Source organism: Strix uralensis, chromosome 23 (genome assembly GCF_047716275.1).
Source record: "Strix uralensis isolate ZFMK-TIS-50842 chromosome 23, bStrUra1, whole genome shotgun sequence".
NCBI lineage: Eukaryota > Metazoa > Chordata > Aves > Strigiformes > Strigidae > Strix > Strix uralensis.
Genome location: NC_133994.1, coordinates 3,165,002 through 3,187,878, shown reverse-complemented (window position 1 = coordinate 3,187,878; position 22,877 = coordinate 3,165,002). Strand labels below are relative to the sequence as shown.

General features: G+C 42.2%; 1 protein-coding gene across 7 annotated transcripts in view; it reads right to left on the bottom strand.

Annotated features, from left to right (window-relative positions):
• Positions 1-22,877, bottom strand: part of DVL1 (dishevelled segment polarity protein 1) — a 104,960-nt gene that overhangs the window by 14,372 nt on the left and 67,711 nt on the right. For 5 of the 7 annotated variants that reach the window (XR_012632041.1, XR_012632042.1, XM_074892843.1 and 2 more), the window contains exons 5-11: positions 14,469-14,607; positions 7,590-7,683; positions 6,525-6,594; positions 5,634-5,773; positions 5,234-5,310; positions 4,693-4,760; positions 3,047-3,196 (exon numbers count right to left, since the gene is read on the bottom strand). Coding sequence is in view for 5 of the 7 variants with exons in the window: in XM_074892843.1 (XP_074748944.1) it covers positions 3,047-3,196; positions 4,693-4,760; positions 5,234-5,310; positions 5,634-5,773; positions 6,525-6,594; positions 7,590-7,683; positions 14,469-14,607 (738 nt within the window). In the remaining 2 variants the exon portion in view is untranslated. The remainder of the gene's footprint in view (positions 1-3,046; positions 3,197-4,692; positions 4,761-5,233; positions 5,311-5,633; positions 5,774-6,524; positions 6,595-7,589; positions 7,684-14,468; positions 14,608-22,877) is intronic. The other 2 variants (XM_074892845.1, XM_074892844.1) reach the window with 1 other exon arrangement.

Here is a 22,877-nt window from a genome sequence, read left to right as displayed (position 1 = left end):
GGCTTTGAGTGGCATTTTTTTCCATTAGCAGACCCTGGTAATAAAAGAGGTGTATGCTCCAGGAAAATTAAGTCCTACCACATGTAATACCACCACTGGCTTGTATCCTTATTTGAATAAGGAAGCACACATTTGCCCAAAGAAAAAGGCCCCAGGAAATTACACAGTACCTCAGGCTGAATACTATTAAACAGAAATAGTTTGAAGTCTCAATTCAAAATCCTCTGACGTCCATGCAAGAGAAAAAGAGAACTTTCCAACAGTGTCACTGGACTGCATTTTGAAAGAGCAAGACTTTCAAGAAACACTGAAACACTTGAAGCTAATCTGATGGAATGGGACAGCAGTACTTTGCAGAAAGGGCTCCTGGAGTGGCAGAACAGGGGCTGGAAAAAAATCTACCTTTAGTAGAGTAAATGAGGAGCAGAGTTTGCAACTGACTGAGACAGCAAGCCCAACACTCACAAACCACTGTGAGAGAATATTCTCCTGCATCAGCCAGAACACTGCTGGAGAACAAGATACTTTTTAAAGCAATAATTACTATGAAACACCTCAGTCTGCCTTGGTTTGCATAGTCCTGTTTTTGAAGAAAGGCACCTGAGAAAACACTGAGCTAACAGAGCTAACACAGAATAATTCCTGCTGTGTGGTGGTGATTTGTATGGCCCCAAAATCTCAGCTACGTTAATCACTAGCACCAATGTGATGGTGGCTGTGCAAATGCTTCAGGTATCAGAACTTCACTTTTGATCCAGAGGCCAGAGAGCAAAGGAATGCTAGTGAGAAGGAAAGCAGTTATTCAGTCCATTCACATTGTCCTGCCCTTGCTATACAAACAGTGAACCAGCAGACATTCACAATACTTAAAACAAGGAACCATGAAGCAGAGTGGTCTAAGATGACTCTGTTAACTCACTGCTTCCATTCCAATGGCCAGACACTGTAGAACAGATACTGTATTTGCTTCAAGTGCCAGTGACTCTAGCCTCAGAGGAACACAAAAGTTTAGAAAGCCCCATTTTACATGAAGCTCTTTGTTCTTTGAGATGTCAATGCGCAGTCTCTCCTCGCTTCTCCCTCTCTTCCTCCGTTCCTCCCCAACTTTGTCTTTCCTGCCCAAGAGGTTCACACAACAGGCACTCTTTGTACCTAGGGCCCTGAGGTGCTGCCTGCCGTGCCCAGGGAGGGGGTGTAACAGGACTGAACTGAAGAAGGGAGTGTTGAGCAGAAGGTCACAATAAAGGCCCGGGGTACTCCGCGTTTTCTTGCATTCAGGAAAGTCAACATTGTAAGTCACTGGCATAGAAATGAGAAGCTGTCTCCAGAAATGTGGTTCTGCTCCCAAATAACCTTTATTTTAAAAGTATGATTGAGAGGGCGTCTGTGTTCCACACTTCCCAATCACATTGCTAATATCAAGGCACACGATACATGAATAGTTCAAGAGGAACGCAGAGTAACAGACTCTTGTTTGACAGCAATCAGCAGATACATTTGATTCCAGCAATCTTTAGTACCTGTAAGGCTGAAAACACATCTCAAGATAAAGCAGTCATCAGGGGAATGCTTCACTTGCTTTCTACTGCAGATGTATTTCCCCTTCAGTGGTGCCACCTACTACCTAAAGAGGCACTGAGCTACTACACCTACAGAAAGGATAACCGCCCTTTCAATCCAAGGTGAGGTGTAACCCCAGGAACTATGTGCTTATAAAATCTGAGAGAGGGTAGAAGGAAAAGAGGCAGACACCTATGTAGTCTGATAGGACTTAAGTGGTCCCTGCAAGTGCAACTTTCACGCTCCAGCAACTTTCATGCTCCACCAACACTGCAGTGGTCTTTAAAATCCTCAACATGTTTTCTTGTTCGTTTTGATTTGTTGTGTTTTCTACATGATATCCTCCCTTTCTCGCTGGAAAAATCTTAAAAAATTTAAAAAAGTTACTCAGTCCTAAATTTAGACTGCAGATCTGGCAGACACTTAAGCATCCCTTGTTAATTATGCAAGTGTTTATCTGGCTTTCAATGAATGCATCCTGAGGTAGCATTGTTCCACAAATGAGATAATCTCCTCAGAACTTTAAAGCCACTTTAAGATTTCTATGCCTATATAAACAAATATAATAAATCTCCTTGCTGCAGATGAACAAATCTGATAGAAAGGCTGCATCTCTAGAAAAATTCTTCCATATTAATATTACAGGAAACAAACACTTACTAATGAGGTGTAAAGTACCTCAAAACTTTCATGTCAAGTAAACAGAAGCGCTGTTTTAAATACAAACACCTTCCTGAACCAGGACTTCAGTGGACAGTGTTCTCAGAGACACGTGCTCCTCGTTTATTTGTCTTGCCTTACTGCCATGTATTTCAACCCAAATGCTAGCTTTTATCCCACGCTTACCTCAGAAAGCAAAGGAAGAGTAAAAGAAAGGAAGAGTTTATATTCTTTAAAAAAAAATTTCCAAGATAAGGAATCGTGACAACTTGTTGGTTACACGGATATGGCTAGTTTAGAGACTGCCACAGACAGACAAACCAGGAGAGAAGGCTGAACTCTAACTATAATTTCATGTGGGACATTTGTTTTTTTCCCTTGTTCAATAAATTCTAAAAGTATAAAAGAGTATAAAAGAAGGCTATGCAAATAAGCCTTCCTAAGTGATACGCTAACATTATTATCCAGTGACATCTGTCTGAAGTAAATTATTTAAATTTATGAAAAAAACAGTCAAATGCAAGGAGGAAGCTCTCACACTCATCTGAGGGGATAAAGTTGGAGGCCTGCCTTGTAACTTTAAAAGGGACCAGAAGCCACCTCTTCCTGAGTGTGAACCCTGGCAAAACACCACTGCATTAACTTCTGACCTTAGGAAAAAGGTTTTATGCTCCCCAAGAATAACAAATGTCAGAAAGCATTCGAGAGTTCTGTGGCGGCTGTCGTTTTCATCGTGCTTGTGGCTGGGGTCGGTTTTGCGCACAGCTCTGCACTGCTGGCCCCGAGCAGAAGACGCCTGCCCTGGGCTGGCCGCAGTGTGACTTACTTTCCGAATCGGGAATTGAGCTTGTTAGTGAGGAGCTGGTAGATGTGGTGATGCTCATGGAGGGGCTCATACCGTAACGGGGGTACGCTCCCGTCATGGCTGTGGTATGAGAGATCCACGCTGCAGGGTCAATTGGCCTCACTGGTTCAGCTGCAAAACAACCAGAAAGGGAGAAAAAGACAAACTGTATCAGCTTTGCTGTAAATACTAAGACCTAGAGTAAGAAGGAATTTTTTGGGGGTGCACAAGTCCTTGCTAATCTGATAGTACACCTGAGGCAGCCCCACCGCAAGGGAACAAAAAGCACCTTGTCAGCAGTAGCTGGTTTCCTCTAGCAATCGCCTCACCAGCCTGATAGGATAAACCCACAACACTCCTCTTCTTGTAACTGCAGTAGGAGTGAAATAGTTCTCCTTGTGGGAAAGGAGCTCCCACTCCAGTCTTAGCTCCAAAATAACCACTCAGAGAGAAGGTGAGTCTTCTGCTGAAGGTGAATCAGAACTCTAACTCTAGAGCTCTGTATTTGCAGAGATCAGGTATCACAGAATTCACCTCTCAGCAGCCAAAATGAAACTTTTTAGGACTGGGATAGTCTTGCAAAATAAATAGGCAGGACATATAAAGACCATTTGAAGAGCCTGGTGTCAGAGGAGGGTGAAAATTACACTCAGACCTTAAGAAAAGCCACATAGCAAGTAATTTTTAAAGCTGGGAATAGAACTCAACTTTCCCCATAATCTCAATTACTTCTTTTCTTCTGAATTATAGTGGCTGTTGTTCCATTGCCTTAAAACCAGAAATTATGTAAAAGAGCTCTGCCTATGGTAGGTGTTTCCACAAAACATCCCACACATTATTGCAACCGGTTTAGCCTACAACAGATAGACTGCTGGTTGCCTTGGATAAGAACACATGCACCTTCGCTGAACAAAGGGCAAACAGATACACAAGCTCTCCCTGTAGAAAATCTGAAATATGTGATTTTTGATTATGTTGGTTTTCCTAAGGACTTCACTGAGTGAGCTCCTGTAGTCTGCGTGAGCCTACTGCATTAATTTCAGTGGACAGTGCTATCCTCATCTTGGAAGGAGCGGGAACAAGCTGCTTCAGTACCACAAGCAGGGCACTCGCCAGCAGGAGGCAGCTGGGTTTGTCACATGAGCACACATATTTTATTCCTACTGAAAGGTTTATTAAGCCGGAAGTTTTAAAACTAGATCATTTTCAAGAGGTCTTACATATACCAAACAATGTTGTTGGCCTCAAATATTAAAAATATACAGTTTAAATTCGAAGAAGTGAACATGTGACAAAATGAGGCTTTTTAACACTTAAGTATCCTCCAAGCTTTCTATCAGCTGAAAGGTTAAGATCACAAGGATATACCCACCAAAAGGTTAAGAGCTTGATCCAAAGCCAAGTGAATCAAAAGAAAAACTCCCATGACTTCAGTGGGCACTGGAGTCTCAGAAAGAGTATCTTAAACCCCTGCCTCCCAAAACAAAAAGCAAAAAACCAATACAACCAAACTTAAAAGTGTTGAACTTGTAGGGAATGAAAATCTGTTAGATGCCAAAATAGCTGAAAATATTTTAGACCTTGAGGGCTCCACAGGAACCCAGCGAAGAGCACAAATATGTACTCACCCCTGGGGATGGTGAAATAACTCCTGGGAGTAGGGTCCCAGCATTTGGCTACTGTTAGGCTGATAGGTCTAGGAAGAAAGAAAACAAGGGTGAGTCTTAACTCTCCCTACAGCAGTTGTAACTGCTACAATAAACTCTTTGAAACAAACTTATTCCTATTCAACAGTTGCAAAGTACATTCTGAGAATGTTTTGGAGATGCTTGTCGAAGTATTTTCAGTACGAACCAGTATCAGAATGTTTCTGGTTTTGCATAGATCATGCTGAAATCTGTCTACTGATCAGCTCTTGAGATATTAAAACACTCATCGTATAAACAAATAGTGCTACCGAAACCAGGCAACTCCTCGTTTGTGCCGGTTTTGGCTGGTACACTGGAACCAGTCTCACCAATTCATCATTCACACTGAGAAGTTCAGAGTTGAGATCAGCAGTTACACTGGTTGCTTATTGAGATCAAAATGGTGATTTCACTGAGGTTTGCCCAATACCAATAACTACATATGGAGGATAAGGAGCAAGAGATTTTGTAATACGCTCACCCTGGTTTGGAGACTATTTCCCGTAAAACCCGTACTGCATCATCATTGCTCATGTTCTCAAAATTGACATCATTCACCTGAAACGTTGCAAAAAGCAGAAGTCAGGTTTTGCAACAGGAAAGTTAAAGACATTTTAATTATTTGTTTCCAAATTTATTTGCCTTGTAACTGTTTCCATTCCTTTGAGCAGCTGCAGAAATATTGTTTCTCAGAGCACATCAACTCTCCAGCAGAGTTCGCAGACAATTATAGATTTAAGTGATAACAGTCTTTGTGATACGTTTCTCTGAGTATGAATGAATTCTGTTAACTGATTTCTATGGCCATGGATCTGGTGGGATGACTGAGCTGAGCCACCAACCTACAAGCCAGCGGCACGTATTTTTGGACAGAGACCAACCTGCAGAAGCATGTCTCCCGGTTCAATTCGGCCATCTGCTGCCACAGCCCCTCCTTTCATAATAGAGCCGATGTATATGCCACCATCACCCCGGTCATTGCTCTGTCCTACAATGCTGATTCCCAGGAAGTTATATTTCTCTATACGGAAAGAAAATGGAGGGTGGAGAGGAAAAAAAAGCAAACAAAGTGATTGGAATGATAGCGAAGAGTACTTCAGTCTTGAAAAATCAGTTCTCTCAACACATCAGCTGGGCCATGTTTGACTTACAATTATCTCAGGTTACCCTACTGGCGTCTGTCTGCCTGGCACCTTCAGGGAAAGGCAGCAGGGAAGTGCTGCTAAAGACATTATTTTTTCATGCAGGAAACTGAAAAGTTACATTCAAAAAAATCAGCAAGAGAAACGACATTGAAAAGACACGTCTACACCTAGAAATTAGGCACCCGATCAGCATTAGGCAACGTTTCTTCCACACATCAGAGTGGCTGGAAGAATTTGTTGCTACTGAAAGGTGCTGAATTGGCAGTCCTGCACATTTCTATCTGGCCAAACAATGAAACACACGAGCAGCAGAAACACAAACCTCCAGTGCCCTTCTACTCTTGCTCCTAACAATGTCCGACCCCTTACCATTCCCACAAATAAGAGCAGAACTCCATATCCTGGGGTTCCAGCTCCTTCCCTGGGTTTCTCAGGAACAATACTGATGTGCTTGTGCAAACAGCTCGGAACTATCCAGTACTGGGCTAGGAGCCCAGGCACAGCTGACAGAGTGGCATCCTTTCAAATCAAGGAACTTTCTACTGGCTCCAGGGGCTACGACACCATAACAAAATACATCTATATCACTTGAAATTCATCATAAAAAAACATTGCTTATCCTCTTACCCATGTTGAGTGTGACAGTGATGATATTTAGGGACATAGTAGAATCGGTGATGCTGCTGAACGAAGACGACTGCAAAATACAACAGAAAATTCTCAAGGTTTTAAATGGCTCAGAATAAGACAATAAAAATAACTATTGAGGATTAATTCATCGGGAACTGATTAATAGGTTTGGAAGGCATCCTGAAACCATTGTGGTCTCCTCAAAATTATTCTTCATTTAGAATCTGTAAGGAAAAAAAATCTGAACACAATCTGCACTTTCTCCAAAGATTTGTTTACAAAACACACAGAGCAAGTTCCTATATTGAGGTTTCTCAACTGAACTTCAAATTGAATCATTTTTGCTTCCTGACTACATGACTGACAGGCAGACATTTAAATACTAAAGTGCCCAGTGCAGTGTGAATTATTACATCCACAGCTCCTCCCTACAGAGAGGAGTGAACAACACATGATCCTTCAGGAAGTGAGTAGGCAGACACCCCCCCGCCTCCAAAATAAAATACAAATGTGCTTATCAAATATCTTCTAAAACATTACTTCAGTTCTTGTGATAAAATGTATGCATACTCATTCTTTAATCTGTGAAGACTGATATTTACAGGAGAACAAAACAGTTACTTCAAGAAGTACATCATTTGGGCCATCCTCATTCTGCTACCATAGGACTAGCACAGGAAAGGGGAAAAGGTTTGCGATTTCCTACAAACGTAGGTTTCTCCTTTCATCAGAATGCAAGTCTCAGCAATTTATACATCAGATGTCTAACACCATGGTCACCCCTTGCCCGCATCAGCCAGCAGCATAACGGAGGTTCTCCTGCAGAGGCTGATCTTGAAAGAAACAACAAGAAATGAAATCACTTAACAGTAAAAGAAGGGAGAGCAGGAAAAAGTCTTGACTCTAGTGCTGCAGCACTTGAAATGTTAGAGACTGGAGCCAAAGGGAGCCTTTGCAATGAATTCAGCAGGGCACGGACCTGTTCTGGATCCCTTCCTGATTCACATGCTGCACTCAAAAATCACGGTTCACCTCCTTGGAAGATTATGATGCCAACCTTACCCTGTCAATCTGCCGCATCCTTTGTTTCCTCCTCCTGCGTTTATGCTTCCGTATGAGCCGGGATGAAGTACTTTGCTCAGTGGAGCTACTCAACCTGAGGGAAATTGAGAGCAAATGTCAACTCTGTAAAGCTGAGCCATTTGCATTTCTCTGCACCCTGCCAAAAGAAGGCTGATCCCTGCGAATGCAGGAGAGCGTAAATCACACGGACACCATCAGCTGGCTTACAACGTACTGCTCTGCTTGCTGCTGAATTGCTGCTCAACCCCAGCGCGCCGTACCTTAGCCTCTGCCTGGGAGCACAGAGAAGGTACCAGCTCAACTACAGCGTGGATCAGAGAGTATCTTTTACTGGCTTGCTTTCTTTTGGGAGCAAACCGGAGTGCAACCCACATCTCAACAGGCATAGATCACCCTGATTTAACCACCTAAAGGTCAGAGGTAGCCATCTTCCACTACTTTAAAGGTGGCTCTGACTCCAGGCCCATCAAAGAAAAATGCACACCATAAGAACAGCTGTACATGAAACAATGATTTTAATCTCCACTCTGAGAGAACAGCAGACCCCTTGGAGAATCTCTTAATATTAATTTTTGTGAGTCTTGTCATGATGTTGTTATTTTCTTCTGCTGCTATCTACCCTGTTAACAGGAACTTAACACTGGGGCATGAATTCAGTTAAATAAAGTAGCAATTGATAATAGCTACTACCAAATAGTGACAGAGGAGCAGTGATTATGATTTACATATTCTGTTAGTTTGATTTTGTTGTGTTTTTTCTTGCCAGGCTCTTCAAACTTGTAGAACCTAAATGTGCCACATTCTACATAGAAATCCTTAAATACCCTAATAGTTAAGAATGTATTCATTCTCATTTTACAGATAGTGGACTGAGACACAGAAAGACAAATGGATTTGCCCAAATTAATTTCAGAAGCCTGGAACAAAGCCTAGATTTCAGAGATACCAGTGTAACACCGCAGACACATCTCGCCTCTATTTATTATGTTAAGAATGGCAAAAAAAGACATAGTAATGCTCCATCATTAACCAAGATTAAAAAAAATCCAACCCTATACAACACAAGTAATTGAACTGGCACTGTCACAAAGAAAACAGTGCCAGTCTTTCTCCCCAGTCTCCATGTCCCTGTCTTCAAAGTCCTAGCCACATGCAGGGATGCTAGAATACCTCAAGCAAAACTTGGTATCAGCAACTTCAAAAAGCAGCTTGCTGTCATGAGATTACAACCCACCACACTGGGAAACCCATCTTGCATAAAGTAGGTGTGTTTTAGTCAAGCGTACTGGGCTGAACATTACAGATGATGGAACTGCTCGGAGGGTGTGAATCTCTTGACATTCTCTTTGAGATCACAAAACTATTTCAGGCATGTTAACCTCACACACTCCTTTTTTCCCTCCCAGCAAAGCAGATTAATTTCAAGAGCCAAGAGGTGGTATTTTCAAAAGAGATCAAAAATTTGATACTTCTCCATTTGTGGAAACAGCCCAGAGCACCTGGTTTTCTGAGGTTTTACCTTTTCAACAGGAAAAATAAAGACGTCTCTCAGACACAGGGCTCCCAGAATTGGACTTGCTCAACATTCACCACTCTTCTTGAAAGTACTGACAAAGACTGACACAAAAAAACTCCTCTTACATTTTACTACCAATATTCTCCTTCTTCCTATTTCCTCTCCAATTTCACCCTCCTCCTCTTCTCTCTCAGAATGTCTCATTAGTAGGGTTCAGCTAAAACATTCCAGCACACAACAGTTTAGAGGAATCTGAAGAAAGGCAAGGCGTTTTGCTCACATCACAGCAAACCTGCCTGCTCTTTGAGAACAGCAGCAAAAAGAAAAGAGGCAAAAGTCTGGGGGAGCTTTTCTGCCTAAACACAAGTCAAGCAACAAGATCACTTCAAAGGCTATGAGAGAGATGCGAGTGCCCTTCTTCCACTGATTAGAGGATGAATTCAGCGCTCCGATCTGCAAACAAACCCTCTGCTCAGTGGCTCTATTCCCTGCTGCAGACAGAACACAGGGGTGTGAAGGCCCTGCTCTTTCACATGATGAGGCAAGACTGGTTTTGGAGACAGCTGAGCTAGTCCATCACAGAAACGACAAAACCGTAAAATTTTATCTGTCCTTTTGGCTACTATAATCACACTCCAAAGTCATTCACGGCATCCAGGCAATTGATTTTCATTGTTTACACGCATATTTCACCTCCTGCCATATCATATTTTTTGGCTTTATCCTAGTGTGCATCACTGAAGGAGTATGCAACATTTCCTGTCACCAACCTTTTTAGAATGGCATCCTCTAATGGTGATTGTGGATAAAGAGAATCCATTAAATTCACACACGTCATTTAATTTATTCAGTTTCCCATTACTACGTTCCTGAAAGGGGCAATGCCTCCGTCTAATATTGCCTACTGTAAAAAGCAATTTTAAGTTACCCATGTTCATATAGCAGAGAAAGAAAAAGGAGAGAAAAACTATACTGAAAGCCACACCTGCCTGCAGCAGGGACCACAGCGGGAATTCACCCAGTAGCAAAGTTCTTCCTCCACTTTCCAGACAACGGGCATTTTATCTGGATAGCAAGTTATGGAAATGAGGGATAAGAACAGTAGAGTTTCAGCAGGCAGTTCACTGAATTTCTTTGTCTCAAGCAGTCTTGGCAGTAATCTGGCGTTACTTCATGGCACTTTACATCCCAAGAAGTAAGCAAATTAAAAGTGCCTTCCACTGTATGTTAGTACACCTCCTCTGTCAGTATTTTTCCTGATGACAGACAGCATTAATACCTGTTGACTGTCAAGGTTGCCTGGCTATGCCAATTTCTTCCTCCTGCTCTAGTGCACATCAATATGGCATCGCTCAGAAAAACAAAGAATGATTATTTACAGCTTTTAGTCTGATTTTCTAAACCTGGACTGGACAAAAATACCTTTTTCCAGCACTGAGTATAGCTAGAAAACAGAATTGCCCTCTGACTCCGAGTCCTTAGAAGGGATATTTTAAGCTATCATCTAGTACAGGACATAAAAATACTTTCATTACTATCTTTAGAGAGATATATCAGGGATGAGTTCAAAAAGATGGACTGGAAAAAAAGAAGAAAAGTCTAAGTACACAGCACAAAGGCAGACAGAACACAGCTGAGGTGATGAAGGTGTGAACAAATAGCTCATGCTAATATCAGCATCTTGTTCCTTCTCCACTTTTGCTCTCCCTATTTACTTCAGCAACTTCAGGGTGAGACCACTTTGGAAAATTCATTCACTTTCCATACATGACCAAAAGTTTAGATTCCTCTGTAAGCAGTGAACATTTTGGATTTTATTTTAAATTAAATCAGCAAAACCAGAGTTTATTGGCAAATCTCTGAACTTCTGTTACCAGATGATAAAATGTGGAAAATTAAGTTCTTCTTTCTGTGGTATTTTTTTCATTCTACTCAGCATTAGACTGGAAGAATGGAAATCAGTTCCTGAGAAAAGCCACAGTTCAGGTTTAGTTCAAGAGGACAGACAATATTTCAGAGAAGTAACTACTTGAGCTAAAACAGCCTCTCACACTAATTGCACAAAACTGATGATCAGAAGGAACTGCAGAAACATTTTTGTGTGCTTACACATTGGCTTCTATACAGATAAACATTAGAAAATGTTACTTATTACACTAGAGAAACCATAAATGGAGAGCTCGCTCAACTCATTTTTTTCCCCACTTCTTGGCGGAAGCTGGACGACTTCAGTTGCCTTAATAAGCCAACGTGTAAGTAGAAGGCAAGAACGGCTGTTTCGGCAAGACTCCCACACTGTGTGAAAGCATATTTGTGAACACCAGGTTTCACAGTCTCTGTGATTTCTTAAAAAGGAGTCAAGGCTATATCTATTTTCATGTAGCTATGGCACACTTCATCATCTCTTCCTGTAATTTCTTTTAAATCCATAGCCTTAATGCATCCTTGCTGAATCCTTCATAAACACTGCGTATCTCATATTCTAGGAGTATTTGGATGCTAAAGAGCAGCTCAAACCTATTCTAATGAGGAGTAATACTTTGATCTCTAAAGTATCCCCAGAAATGAGTAAAAGTTATTATTACAATCTGATGAACAAAACAAGATAGTATATTTGAGCTTTTGGGCAAAATAAAGTGCAAAGATGAAAAACAAATCTGGAATCGTAACTACCGATTTCCTGCAGTAGCTACTGGCCAAAACCCTGACTGCACTTCTAACAGAAAGGCTAATAGATCCCACAGAAGAGATTTTTAAAAAGAATAATAATAGTAATTTGTCCAATCTACATTGCCCAAAGGAGGATAAAGAGGTAACAATTTGTTAAAGAAAGCTTATCCGTATAGTTTAAAAAGAACTAATGTTAATTTCTTAAATGAGAACTAAAACAGAACTGAGTTTTTAGTTACATTGAACTGAGAATACTAATTGCAAGTTGCTGACAATAATCCTACAGCTACAGATGTCGTATCTGCTAGACCTTTATTCGCTTAACAAAAGACAGAAATAACACTTACTGTAAAGCTCACCATGAGCTCCCTACATCAATATGTACTCAAAATACCACCTACTAGCTGCAAATAACACTCATGTTGAGTTATATCATACATTGAAAAGAAAGGAAATAAATTATTACACTTACACTACTTGAAGGGTTCTGTACTGTCCTGTAATATCTGTGAACAAATTCACTGAAACAAAAAGTTATTCTCTCTCTCTCTCTAACTAAATGCAACAGAACTTCCTTGGACAGGAAACCAACCAACTCTGCTGCACTGCTTCAAGTTAAAAATAAAATAAACCCATGTCAAACACACACTGTTAGAAAAGCATCCTCACTCTTGCAACCTCTTCACTTCCAAGACAGTAACACATCCTTTACATCTGATTCCTCCTCTCAGTGACCTCCTCCACATACAATCTCCTTTACAATGCAGGTTCTGACACCAGAGTTCATCAGCTCGTCTTAAACAAACTTACCCTCTTCAACCTCTTTTTCCCCAGGCCGCTGTCTCCAGCAGATCTGGAGCATGCTTGATTTTCTATTTGGCTGTATTTGCCTCTAAAGAAAACTTCTCCCTGCCAGCACAATCTCTCATCTGCTTGAGAACATCATCACCGTAACACAACAGCATACCTTAGAGCATTCCATTTAGTTGTTCTTCCTGACTAGCTGGCCTGGCAGCTATTCTGTGTGCAGAAAGCTTCTGCCCTAGCCTGGAAAGGAAAAGGCCTGCGCAGCAGCTTCGAAGAGTCTCTTCTCAGGTCAGATGCAGGAAGCTTTACTTTATTAATATCAAAAGATTTAGCTGGGTCTAGTATAATGGGCTTCAGTGGCCACCCTGGCTGTGCTAATCCTGCCCTACTGCATATCTTGCTGCCATGGAAATGATTAATTTATTTACAAGAAACAAAATCAGCTGCAGGGTTGTTGTTGGTTTTGTGGGCTTGATTTTTTAGGGAGGGAAGGAGGGCTAGAAGCCCTAAAGGCTTCAGGAAGGCTTAGAGTTCATTCAGGTTAACTACTGATCCTGCCAACCCTTTATGCACATGAATATCCAGGTGAAGTACAAAGCATCCAGAAGGCTAATTTTCTGTATCTTCAGGTTGTTGGCAACTTCACTGTAACTGCAAAATAAGTTCTTAAAACTAATTCAGAACCAAATCTTAAATGTTCATTTAGTTACCCTTTCAACCCCTTGGAAACATCCAGCCTTTAAACAGAATTTGAAGAAACTGCTGTTCTTCAACAGATTTTTAAGCTATGACTAACTGCAAGACCAAATAGATCCACTGAGTTCAAGAAGCTAATAATCTATTTGTAAACACAGCAAATGTTTAAGCATCTCCAGGACTACTTGCTCTTTGATGTTTCCATTCTACCTAGAATTTAAGAATATCGCCTTGCACCTTATTTGTTTTGGCTACAGATCTCTAGGAACAACCAGAGATCTGTAATCTTGTTGTTCTCTGACAATTAATAGAAATCTGTGATGGGTTCTCATAGCTCATTTGGATGAACAACAGCTCTAGAGACAGTGTTCACAGAACGCTGTCACTGCAGCCAGGAAAGGGAAGAATATTAGTTTTGATTGCTTTTACATCTTTAAAAATTTTGAATCCAAGAAATGTATTGTCTTATAAACCTTTTACAGAACAAAAATATCTTTAAGAATAACAGGAATGTCTTGAAATGGAGCCCTTTTTCGCAAAAACCAAGAAATAATTCACATTCTGTCTGCACAAAAAGAAAAAAATAATTAAGTAGTCATAAATATATGGCATCACAGCCTGCCTTTGCAATAGCATTAACCTTGATGAATTCCCATACTGCTTATAGGTCTCAGACTATGCAATTACATAGGAATTCCTTTACAATTCAGCTTTAGTGAAGTGCATACTTATTAGGAATCTACGCTGAATTTATTTTGTTACAATATTCACATCATTACTTTATAAATAAGTAGAGAGTTGCACATTGCTTTGATCTTAAAATGTGATCATTCTTGCTATTAAAAGGAAAGAACAGGAACATAATTTTTCTCTTAATTGGAACAGTGGCTATAGGCAGCTTGGATAGCGACCTCAATAACTCAGCTTGTTTCTCAGAGCAGGGATTATATACAACATGATGTTACCGACGAATTATCAGTGCTCAAATCATATGTAGCAGAAAAAAAAAAAAATTAAAAGAAAAAGGGGGGGAAGAGGGGAAATAGAAGATATAAGCCTTCTCATCTTGCCAGTCAGCATGTTTCAGGAAAGCCCAGAAAAACAGTCAAGTGGTTGGGAAACAGATGCCAAGAGTATTTCCCAGCTCAGTCACTAAGCAGATGCCCTACCTGCTTGTGTTGTCATCATCATCAGAGTCAATGAAGCTGCTGGATTCCAGCTCACTACTCATCATGGTAGAAGAGCTATCATAGCCAGGAGGGTGCTCACGGTGTCTGTCCAGTTTTGGGTGGCCATTGATCCGAGGGACTGCAAAAACAAAATAAATGGAATAATACTTGGCAAAGAGGAAGAGCAAGGAAGAAGTGGCACGGTGAGTAGCACGACATTCACACACAGCTGCAGACAACTCTGCAGGAGGATCCTTATGCCAAAACCAAGCCCTTTGCAGAACCTGATTTCATTCAGCAGCTGGAAAGCTTACTGCCCTGGCTGGCAGTAACCTACCTTTTTCCTAACTTTTTCATTTGTCTATGGCTCAGTTCATGGGCAAACCATAAACGGATCGAGACAGAAGTAGCAGGCATGAACAAGTACTATAATGGTATAATGGCATCAGAACATCAATTAGAACGGCCATGAGTTGATGTCAATAGGAAGGTACGTATGAAGATCTTGGAAAAGCAGTAGACAACGCAATTTCAGTTTGGTATGGATAGCTCAGCAGCACAGAAAACATTAAACAACATTCCCTGACGAATTCTACTAACATCTCACCCATAAAACCACCTTTCCCTCGACCTGTGCTAAGCATTCCTGTCCCCATACCCACACCACCTTGTCTGGGCAGTACAGCTATCTCAAAGTCACATTGCCTTGACCACTCCACATGCATGCAATGCTTCAGAACAATTTCTTACTAATCCCCAGCTGTGCCAATGTTGTCAAACACACAAACATTCCTGCAGATAATCCCCTCAGTACAAATGCCATTTACTTGAAGGCAGCAGTGATTCATCTTTTTCAAGAGATATGTTACGGATTTTCCTCTGCAAAGCAAGCTCCCCTGCCTGCTTCCTGTCAGGGACCTCTCACTAGAAGACCCATAATCTGTAAGTGCTCTATTTTGCCAAAAATGTTCCTTTCCCTGAAACAAGAGGCTCAACTTGATAAGGCACCTGGTCAAGAAATAAACATAAAAGGCTTCAAAGACAGACTGATATTTTAAAACACACTCTCCAAACTCCCACACTCTCCACAACTCCCTCCCAGGTCCCGGGGATCTGCCCTTCAATTACAGAACAGAAAACCTGCATAAAGGAGGAATGTCTGCAGTAGGAATTAGACATGATGCTGTGCAACTGTCCATATCGAAAGTTAATTGACAGTTCTTGCCAACTATCAAGGTAACACGGTTTGAAAAACGAGGAGCCACCCTAAATACCTGGCTGTGAAGGCCACCGTGGCTAACCTTCACTCCTCTGTTTCAAATTGTTCAGCAGTGAAGCAAAAAATCTGATTAGTTTTCTTTCTGCCTGAGGAACATGGGCCTAATTATTTATGTCCATAAAGGGTTTTAAGAGATTCAGTAAAAGGTAACAGATATATATATGAGATCTCAATTTTTTTATACATATATCTAAACCATTTCTGCAAAGCAAAATAATTGAAGCATATGGCTGTAACAAATTCTCCTGCTATGTCACTTCCATATCCCATTTGATCACCCAGCTTCTAGGCACATCTAGGCATACAAAATGGCTGTGAAAACTCTTAAGCTGGCTACCCAAGACCACCACATCTTCTTTCAAGTCACAGAGTAAAACCAAAGCTCCTTCCCCCTTGCAATAGCACCGAGCTTTGGTTTGAAGAGAAGCTGAAGAGTATGAACCCTTCACCACCCTGCTCAGAAGCGATACTTGGTTTTCATCCTGCCACATGCTGAAGGGCAGTTAAGATTATACCATTTATTCAAGCCTTGAATCCTCTTCTGAAACTAGCACATACTAGTGATAAAGAGTCAGGGATTGACTGCTGTCCTCTAGGAACTGCCTCAAAGACCAAGGCTGTGTGGTGGTTAAAAAGTTAAGCTTCACAGGTTTCAATTTCAGGCTCTGCCTCCAGGCCTTACTCCTAGCACTTCCACTTCTCACCTCCCCATGTGTAAAATGGAGACAGAACAGCATTTGCCAGAGCTTTTTAGACCACATATTCTACAGTACAGAAATCCTCTCCTGCTGTAATTTGGTCATCACAACTACCACCATCTGCTCCCAGTACTGGGTGGTAACACCAGATCTCACCGAAAAACGATTAATCAGCTTAACAACACTCAAGGCTTCAGAATGATAACTCCTCATAGACACAGTGGGAAGAAAGCATTTAAAAGCCTGAAATTTCAGTTCTGTCCGAATAAATAAGTGTTCATCAGTTTCCTCAAACTCTATAAACTGGGAATTGACTATTAATGTGCTTCTTTCAGTACCACAGATGATTAGGTGAAAAAAAGTACCTTCAGGAATCCCACATCCACACTTAAATAGTCTCCTAGCTCAGCCTTTAAACTAAAACCTAACAAATCAGGACGTTGGACTACCGAAACACATGCAACACTATCACCCTTACAAGCTCAGCACAGTTTTCCTGACGAGGGAACAGCCACCAAGAAAAGGTGGTGACATGTGCAGCGGTTTTTCGCAAAGCATTCACAATTCTGAGCTATGATGGACAGAGACTCTCACCAAATGCAAATCCAACACAGTCCCAAGCAACTTTGAGCTGGTTGTTGATCGCTCGACAGTCTTGCTTCCACTGACGTCTCCTTTCCGACTTCAATAGGAAGCGACCGCAAATCTTACAAATTTACTAGCTGGCACACAATTTACAACAAATCTATTTGCCCCTTCTGAGTTTTAAATTTGTTTTTCATAGAGGAGCAGTATAAAAGCTAGAATGGATGGAAGTCAAAACATCAGCTATAGAGAAAACACACTTCTCCACTTGAAAAATCCCTTCTTTTTTATTACTGTGCTTGTTTTGCCTGCCTTTCTCTGCTATTCATCACTTGCAACTTATAAAAGTAATCACATCAATGCTGGGTGATAATGTTGATTTGATTTGGAGAAGCTGACATTAAACAGAGCCCTGATATTAAAAACAAGCCCCTGTCAGAAGCAGCTTCCCCAGCTCCAGTTGGGTGGGTAGTAGATTACAGAAAACAATGACTTGGATTTTATCCACATTTAACTAGTATAAATAGGAAGCAAATTTGGGCAGTATGCTTCTCTCATCAGAGATAGGTTATTTAGATTTGGCTTTGATTATTATTAAGTATACAGCCCAGAAAGAAAGTTGACAGCATGATTTTGTAATATTTCTCTACAAAACTAGTCTGTTTATGCAGCTGGGGAGGGAGGGCGGGCGCCTCTGGTCATCAATAGGTGGGTTGTCTCAAGTGCTCACTAGAAATCCCCAGTCCTGTCTCTCCCATCTCAGGTCATGATGATTAGACAATGCAGATTCTTCATTTCATTCCAAGTGGGTGGTCTAAAAGCTTTCACTCTTGTGGACCTTTTCCACTGTAAAACTCCATCCTGCACTCACTTCTCTGCTGAGAATTCTGGATGTCATCAATTAGGGAGCACTAAAGGTAGATATCTACCGACCACCACCTCCACGCTCTCAAGCAGACCTTGCGCAGCTGGCAGTGAGGAGTGCTGTGAAACCAGGACACGTTTCAAAGTGTCACATCTCATCCATCATGGGTTATTTATTCAGAAAATTTTTGCCCTTAAAAGCTCTATGAGCAGATTGCTATTTTATTGAATTTGCAATTCAGAGTCATTTGCCTAATGCTTTCACTAGATAAAACTCTGTAACTCAGCTAATTTGTTTTTTGTGCCTCTAGCCACTGGACAGCATGGTCAGCAGTTGCATGTTTTTTCACTCCAAATCTGAATTTTCTTCCTGCTGGCATCCTAAAAGACTGTTCTCATGCTGCCTCTAAGCAAGCTTCCTTCAAAATTTATATTTACTAAAGAATAAAGTAATTCAGCTGTCAGCCAGCTCTAACTGCTTAGCACTGGGCTCAAATACAAACTTTCTGACTCTGTTGTATCATTCTTACAAGAAATGCTCTTCCTCTCCTGCTTGGCCTCAGGTGTATGAAGGATTACAGCACAGCAGGCACATGCAACACACTGATTATTTTACAGTCCATGTAATTACTGGCAGGAGCTGAAACCTTCTGGCTTCCCAGAACATCCCACAGTTTAAATTTCCCCGCAGTAGATGTTCACTGTTGTTTCAGAGACTATAAACTTGAAGCTAGGACTTGTGTTCCTATCAGATGGAACAGGACTGCTAATATCGAGTCTCAAACAGCTTCCTCATTTATTATCAGGTGAATAATTTATCCCACACAAATTTGATCAGTTCACAACCGTTATGAAGAATTAATGGCCCACATCAATGCTCTATGCTAGTTCTCAGGGGGGCGTTTTCACGCAGAGGACAATTTTAAGACCAGACAGAATTTTTAACCAGCTGAAGGCTGCCTCAAACACGGTGTGCAAAAACATGCCATTGGAGTGTTTTCTTTAGCAGCCCACCTTTCAGTGAAATTGCAGTGCCTCTGTAGTACTTCTGTTACACTGCTAGATCACCTGCACTGGGCAGTGAAAACACTGAACTTTCACTGGTTTGCTTTCCAACTAAAGTAACAGAGAAAGTTTTAGACAAGTGATGCTTAGTGCTTAAGGAGGATTTTCCAGCATCAAGAGAACAATGAGGAATACAGAAGAAGCCAAGGCGTGGAAATGGCATCCATAGGTATTTTCCCCTCAAGCCTACATATTTTCTGTGTTAACAAAAGAATAAAGAAACTGCAGTTTGATCCAATGCCATAGCCTGTATGGAGCAATGTCTGAATGACTGGCTGTCCCTGAAGGGATGCACTGTTAACTCTGAGGACTCACCAGCTGGAACGCTGCAAACTGTGCTGTAAAATTCACTTGAGAGTCTACGGTACCAACAACAGTCCCGAGGGTCTCAGGCAACGGAGATGCATGCGCCATTTATTTCTGCGTAAAGGTAACAGAGCTCGTGCCCGAGAAATCAAGGACAGAGTCAGTGCCGCAGCCTGTAAATCCCAAGCAACACTTAAGAGCAATGTGTTCATCATGGCAGGATCCAAACTCAAGAGACTGGGGAGTATCCAGTTGAGGATTTTATCAATGTTGCAATACATTAGCATGGACATAAACTCCCCAAACCCAGTAATAACCACCCAAACTTTCACACGCCCTTTAGATCCAGTGTGCATTATCTCATTTTTATACTGAGTACCTCAGTTTCCCTGCACAAAATAAGGGCACTGACTGCTTAGAAACTTCAGTTGAAATGAATGTTAATACCTACAGCGATACATGCGGGGCTGGGCTTCTGGATAGCATCTGACTGGTTCCAATGGCCTCATCAGGTGGTGACACCACTTGTGACAATATCTCTTACGGGGAGTGGGTCTCAGAGGGGAACGCTGCTGTGAGTGGAGCTCCTGTTGCCTCTCCTGCTGTGGCTGGCTCCTACCAAAACACTTCAAAAACGTGGGAGTGACCATTTCCCTGCCCACGCTGTGCCCACTTAAGGAAATCCCCAGCGTGCACTGTGACTATCACTCTGTCCAAGTCCAACAGACACATCCAGATGTACATGGAGCTTCCCACAAGTAGTTATTTTTCACACACAGTGCGAGAGAAAAAAAGAGCCAGTTCAGGGCTCCTGCTGGGACAGAAAATTCCATTCCTGAAGACTCAAAGATTATGAAAAAAAACATATATTTTTTCATGCTCTTCCTCCATGACATAATCCCAAGGAAGCCTGTGCCCAAGAGGCAGCGCATCTGGTAAGCAGTGTATCTTGAAGGACTGGGGAAATAGAACAAAAATCATTTGCATTGACTTTGCCATTTGCCACTCTGCCATTTCCACAACACACTTGCTAATCACATCTGCTGGATACAAGTCACTTTTCCACGGATCAGTTCCGAAACGCCAAATCCTTTTATAGCCACATTTTTAATGGGAGCCTGTAATATGACATAGCTCTCTTTATCCCAATAAACCATACATAAATAGACCTCTGGAATTTGCATAATTACTTTTTAGAATATAGTCAGGCTACTAGCAATTATACTGATTTGGGGCTTCTTTTAAATTATCTCTTATTTTATGTATTGTAGAAATGTATCTCAGATCTAAATACATGGTTTTCCAGTCTCTCATAAAATTTCTCTAAAAAAAACCCCAAACAGGTATGTATGTTCCTCATCATGAAATTCCATATACTTCTGCTAGTGTCTTTATCAAGAGCAAAATGCTTCTCAGCTTTAACCTGTTGTAAATGCCAATGACGGAGCAACTCCACTTGTTTTAGAGAAAGTCTAAGGCAGACGAATTGCTCTGTTAGGACACAAATCATTTAAAGCAGCAACACTGTAAAAGTTGACAAGGCCTAAACATGGCATCGTCATTAAAAACGGTAAGGCAGACAAGTTTCATAAAAATCAGTCAGAGTTTGGCACGTGGCAAACCACAGCCACACTATAGAAACAAATGTTGGATCTCACATGGGTATGTGCTCACGTCCCGCCGAGGTTCACTGAGACTTGCATTTTAAGGTCTTCACTTAGAATCAGGGACAGACCATACCTTGGTATCAGGCCGAGGTTTCTGTTCATTCTGGTGAAATCTGTGTTTGACTTACAATCGACAGAACTTTGTTTTATGTACTTCAAATACTCTCTCAAACCACATGCCCTGGCATTACTCGTGTGTACTTCAATACCACAGCACAGAAGCAATGTTTGTTGAATTATTAACTTCTTACAGAAGGACAAAAGCTTCAGAAACTGTGAACATTTGCAGCTTCTGTGCAATTTAATAAGGATTGCAATAGCTCAGCTGCTCTCAAGGTTCAGCCATTCAAAAGTTTCAGAAACAGTTTTGCATTCTGTGACTGGGTCTTCAAGACAAAACACATACAATACGGCATTAATTTGTTAATATAGGGCATTTAAAAAGATGATCCCTTCCAAGGGATATTACGATTGTGTCATAAACCTTTTTCAACTCCCCACTTCCCTGAGAGTTTTTCATTAGCCTTTCTTGCCAGTTGTTCCTCACAAGCCTAAGGAATTAGGACAAATGCAAGATGATGATGCTTTGTGTAAATAAGTGTTTGCCTTTAGTGTCATTAACAGCAGCAAGGTTTAATATTACAATGGTCTCAGCATTCTCATACGGTGTTACCGCAGATGCTAAATTAATACCTCAAATGCTAAATTTAAAACAGATTTACCATATTTGTTCAAGATTTTGACCCGAGCTCTTCAAAAAGGGAATGTTCTCTAACATCATCCAGGCCAGTTTTGTCATCCAACTCGGAGACTGTCCCAGTATTCCGGATCACTTGGGTATGAATGAATCAGTGTGTTTTAACAGGTCCCTATGAAGTTTTAATACTTCCCAGGGAATAACATTTTCAAAGTGTACCTTCGCTCCTGGAAAAGTTCACCGTCTCTAATGTCGGAGCAATCTTCTCTCCCCTGGTCTCTCCCCCTCAGACTACGGTCCCCTTCAGCCACACAGAGAGCACCGGGATCCTTCCCCCGCCGCCGGGCAGCCTCACCTCAGGCCGCTGCCGCCCCGGAGCCCAGCCGAGTCGCCGGCCCCCTCCGGCCCCACCGCGCCCCGCGGGCGGTCCCCCCGGCCCGGCTCCCTGCTCGCTCCGCCGCCGAGCCCCCGGCCGATTCCGGGACCCCCTTGTTCCCCCCCCTCCGGCCCGGGGCGGGGCAGGGCCGGGCCGCTTTCCCCTCCCCAGAGCGCCGGGCCGGGCGCGGCAGCCGGTTCCCGCCAGTGCCCTCAGGCTCCAGAGCCCACACAGACGCAGGCCGCGGCGGCCGGAGAAGGCCCTGGGGGGGCTGGCGACTGCGGGGCTGGCGACCGCGGGGCTGGCGACCGCGGGGCTGGCGACCGCGGGCTCCCGCGTTACCTCAGCTGCGTGCGGGCACCGACCTTCGAGTTCCTCCATCGAGACTGAAAAGCGCCGGCAGAAGCAAAGCCCTCCCCCGCGAGTGAATGGCTTCGGGGGTGGGCAAGCTATATCTACTCCTGGAGTGACAAATTATTCTAGGGGAAGCAAGGCTGCCCCTCAAAATGACAAAATGAAAAGGACAGTCCTACTGACATGGGATCTGGAGTCGCAGAGGATCATGTTTCCAGTATACAAAGAAAACACAAAGCATGTGTTTTAGAGTTGTCTTGTAGGTTCCGGAGACCCACCAGAAAGAATAAGCAAACAAAAAGTTCGTCCTGTCCCATCCCTGTCTTCTCATGGGGAAGGAAAGTGAATTTGTCACGTGTAGAGCACTGCCAGGGAAATCAGATTACAGCAGCAGGCATCCTACACCACTCAGGAGCAAGACACAGATTTATACGGTGCTTTACACAGTTCTCGGATTCTTCACAAGCATTAGGTACAAAGAAAGTGAACGGCACAGACAAGTTGAGATGGATGAATGA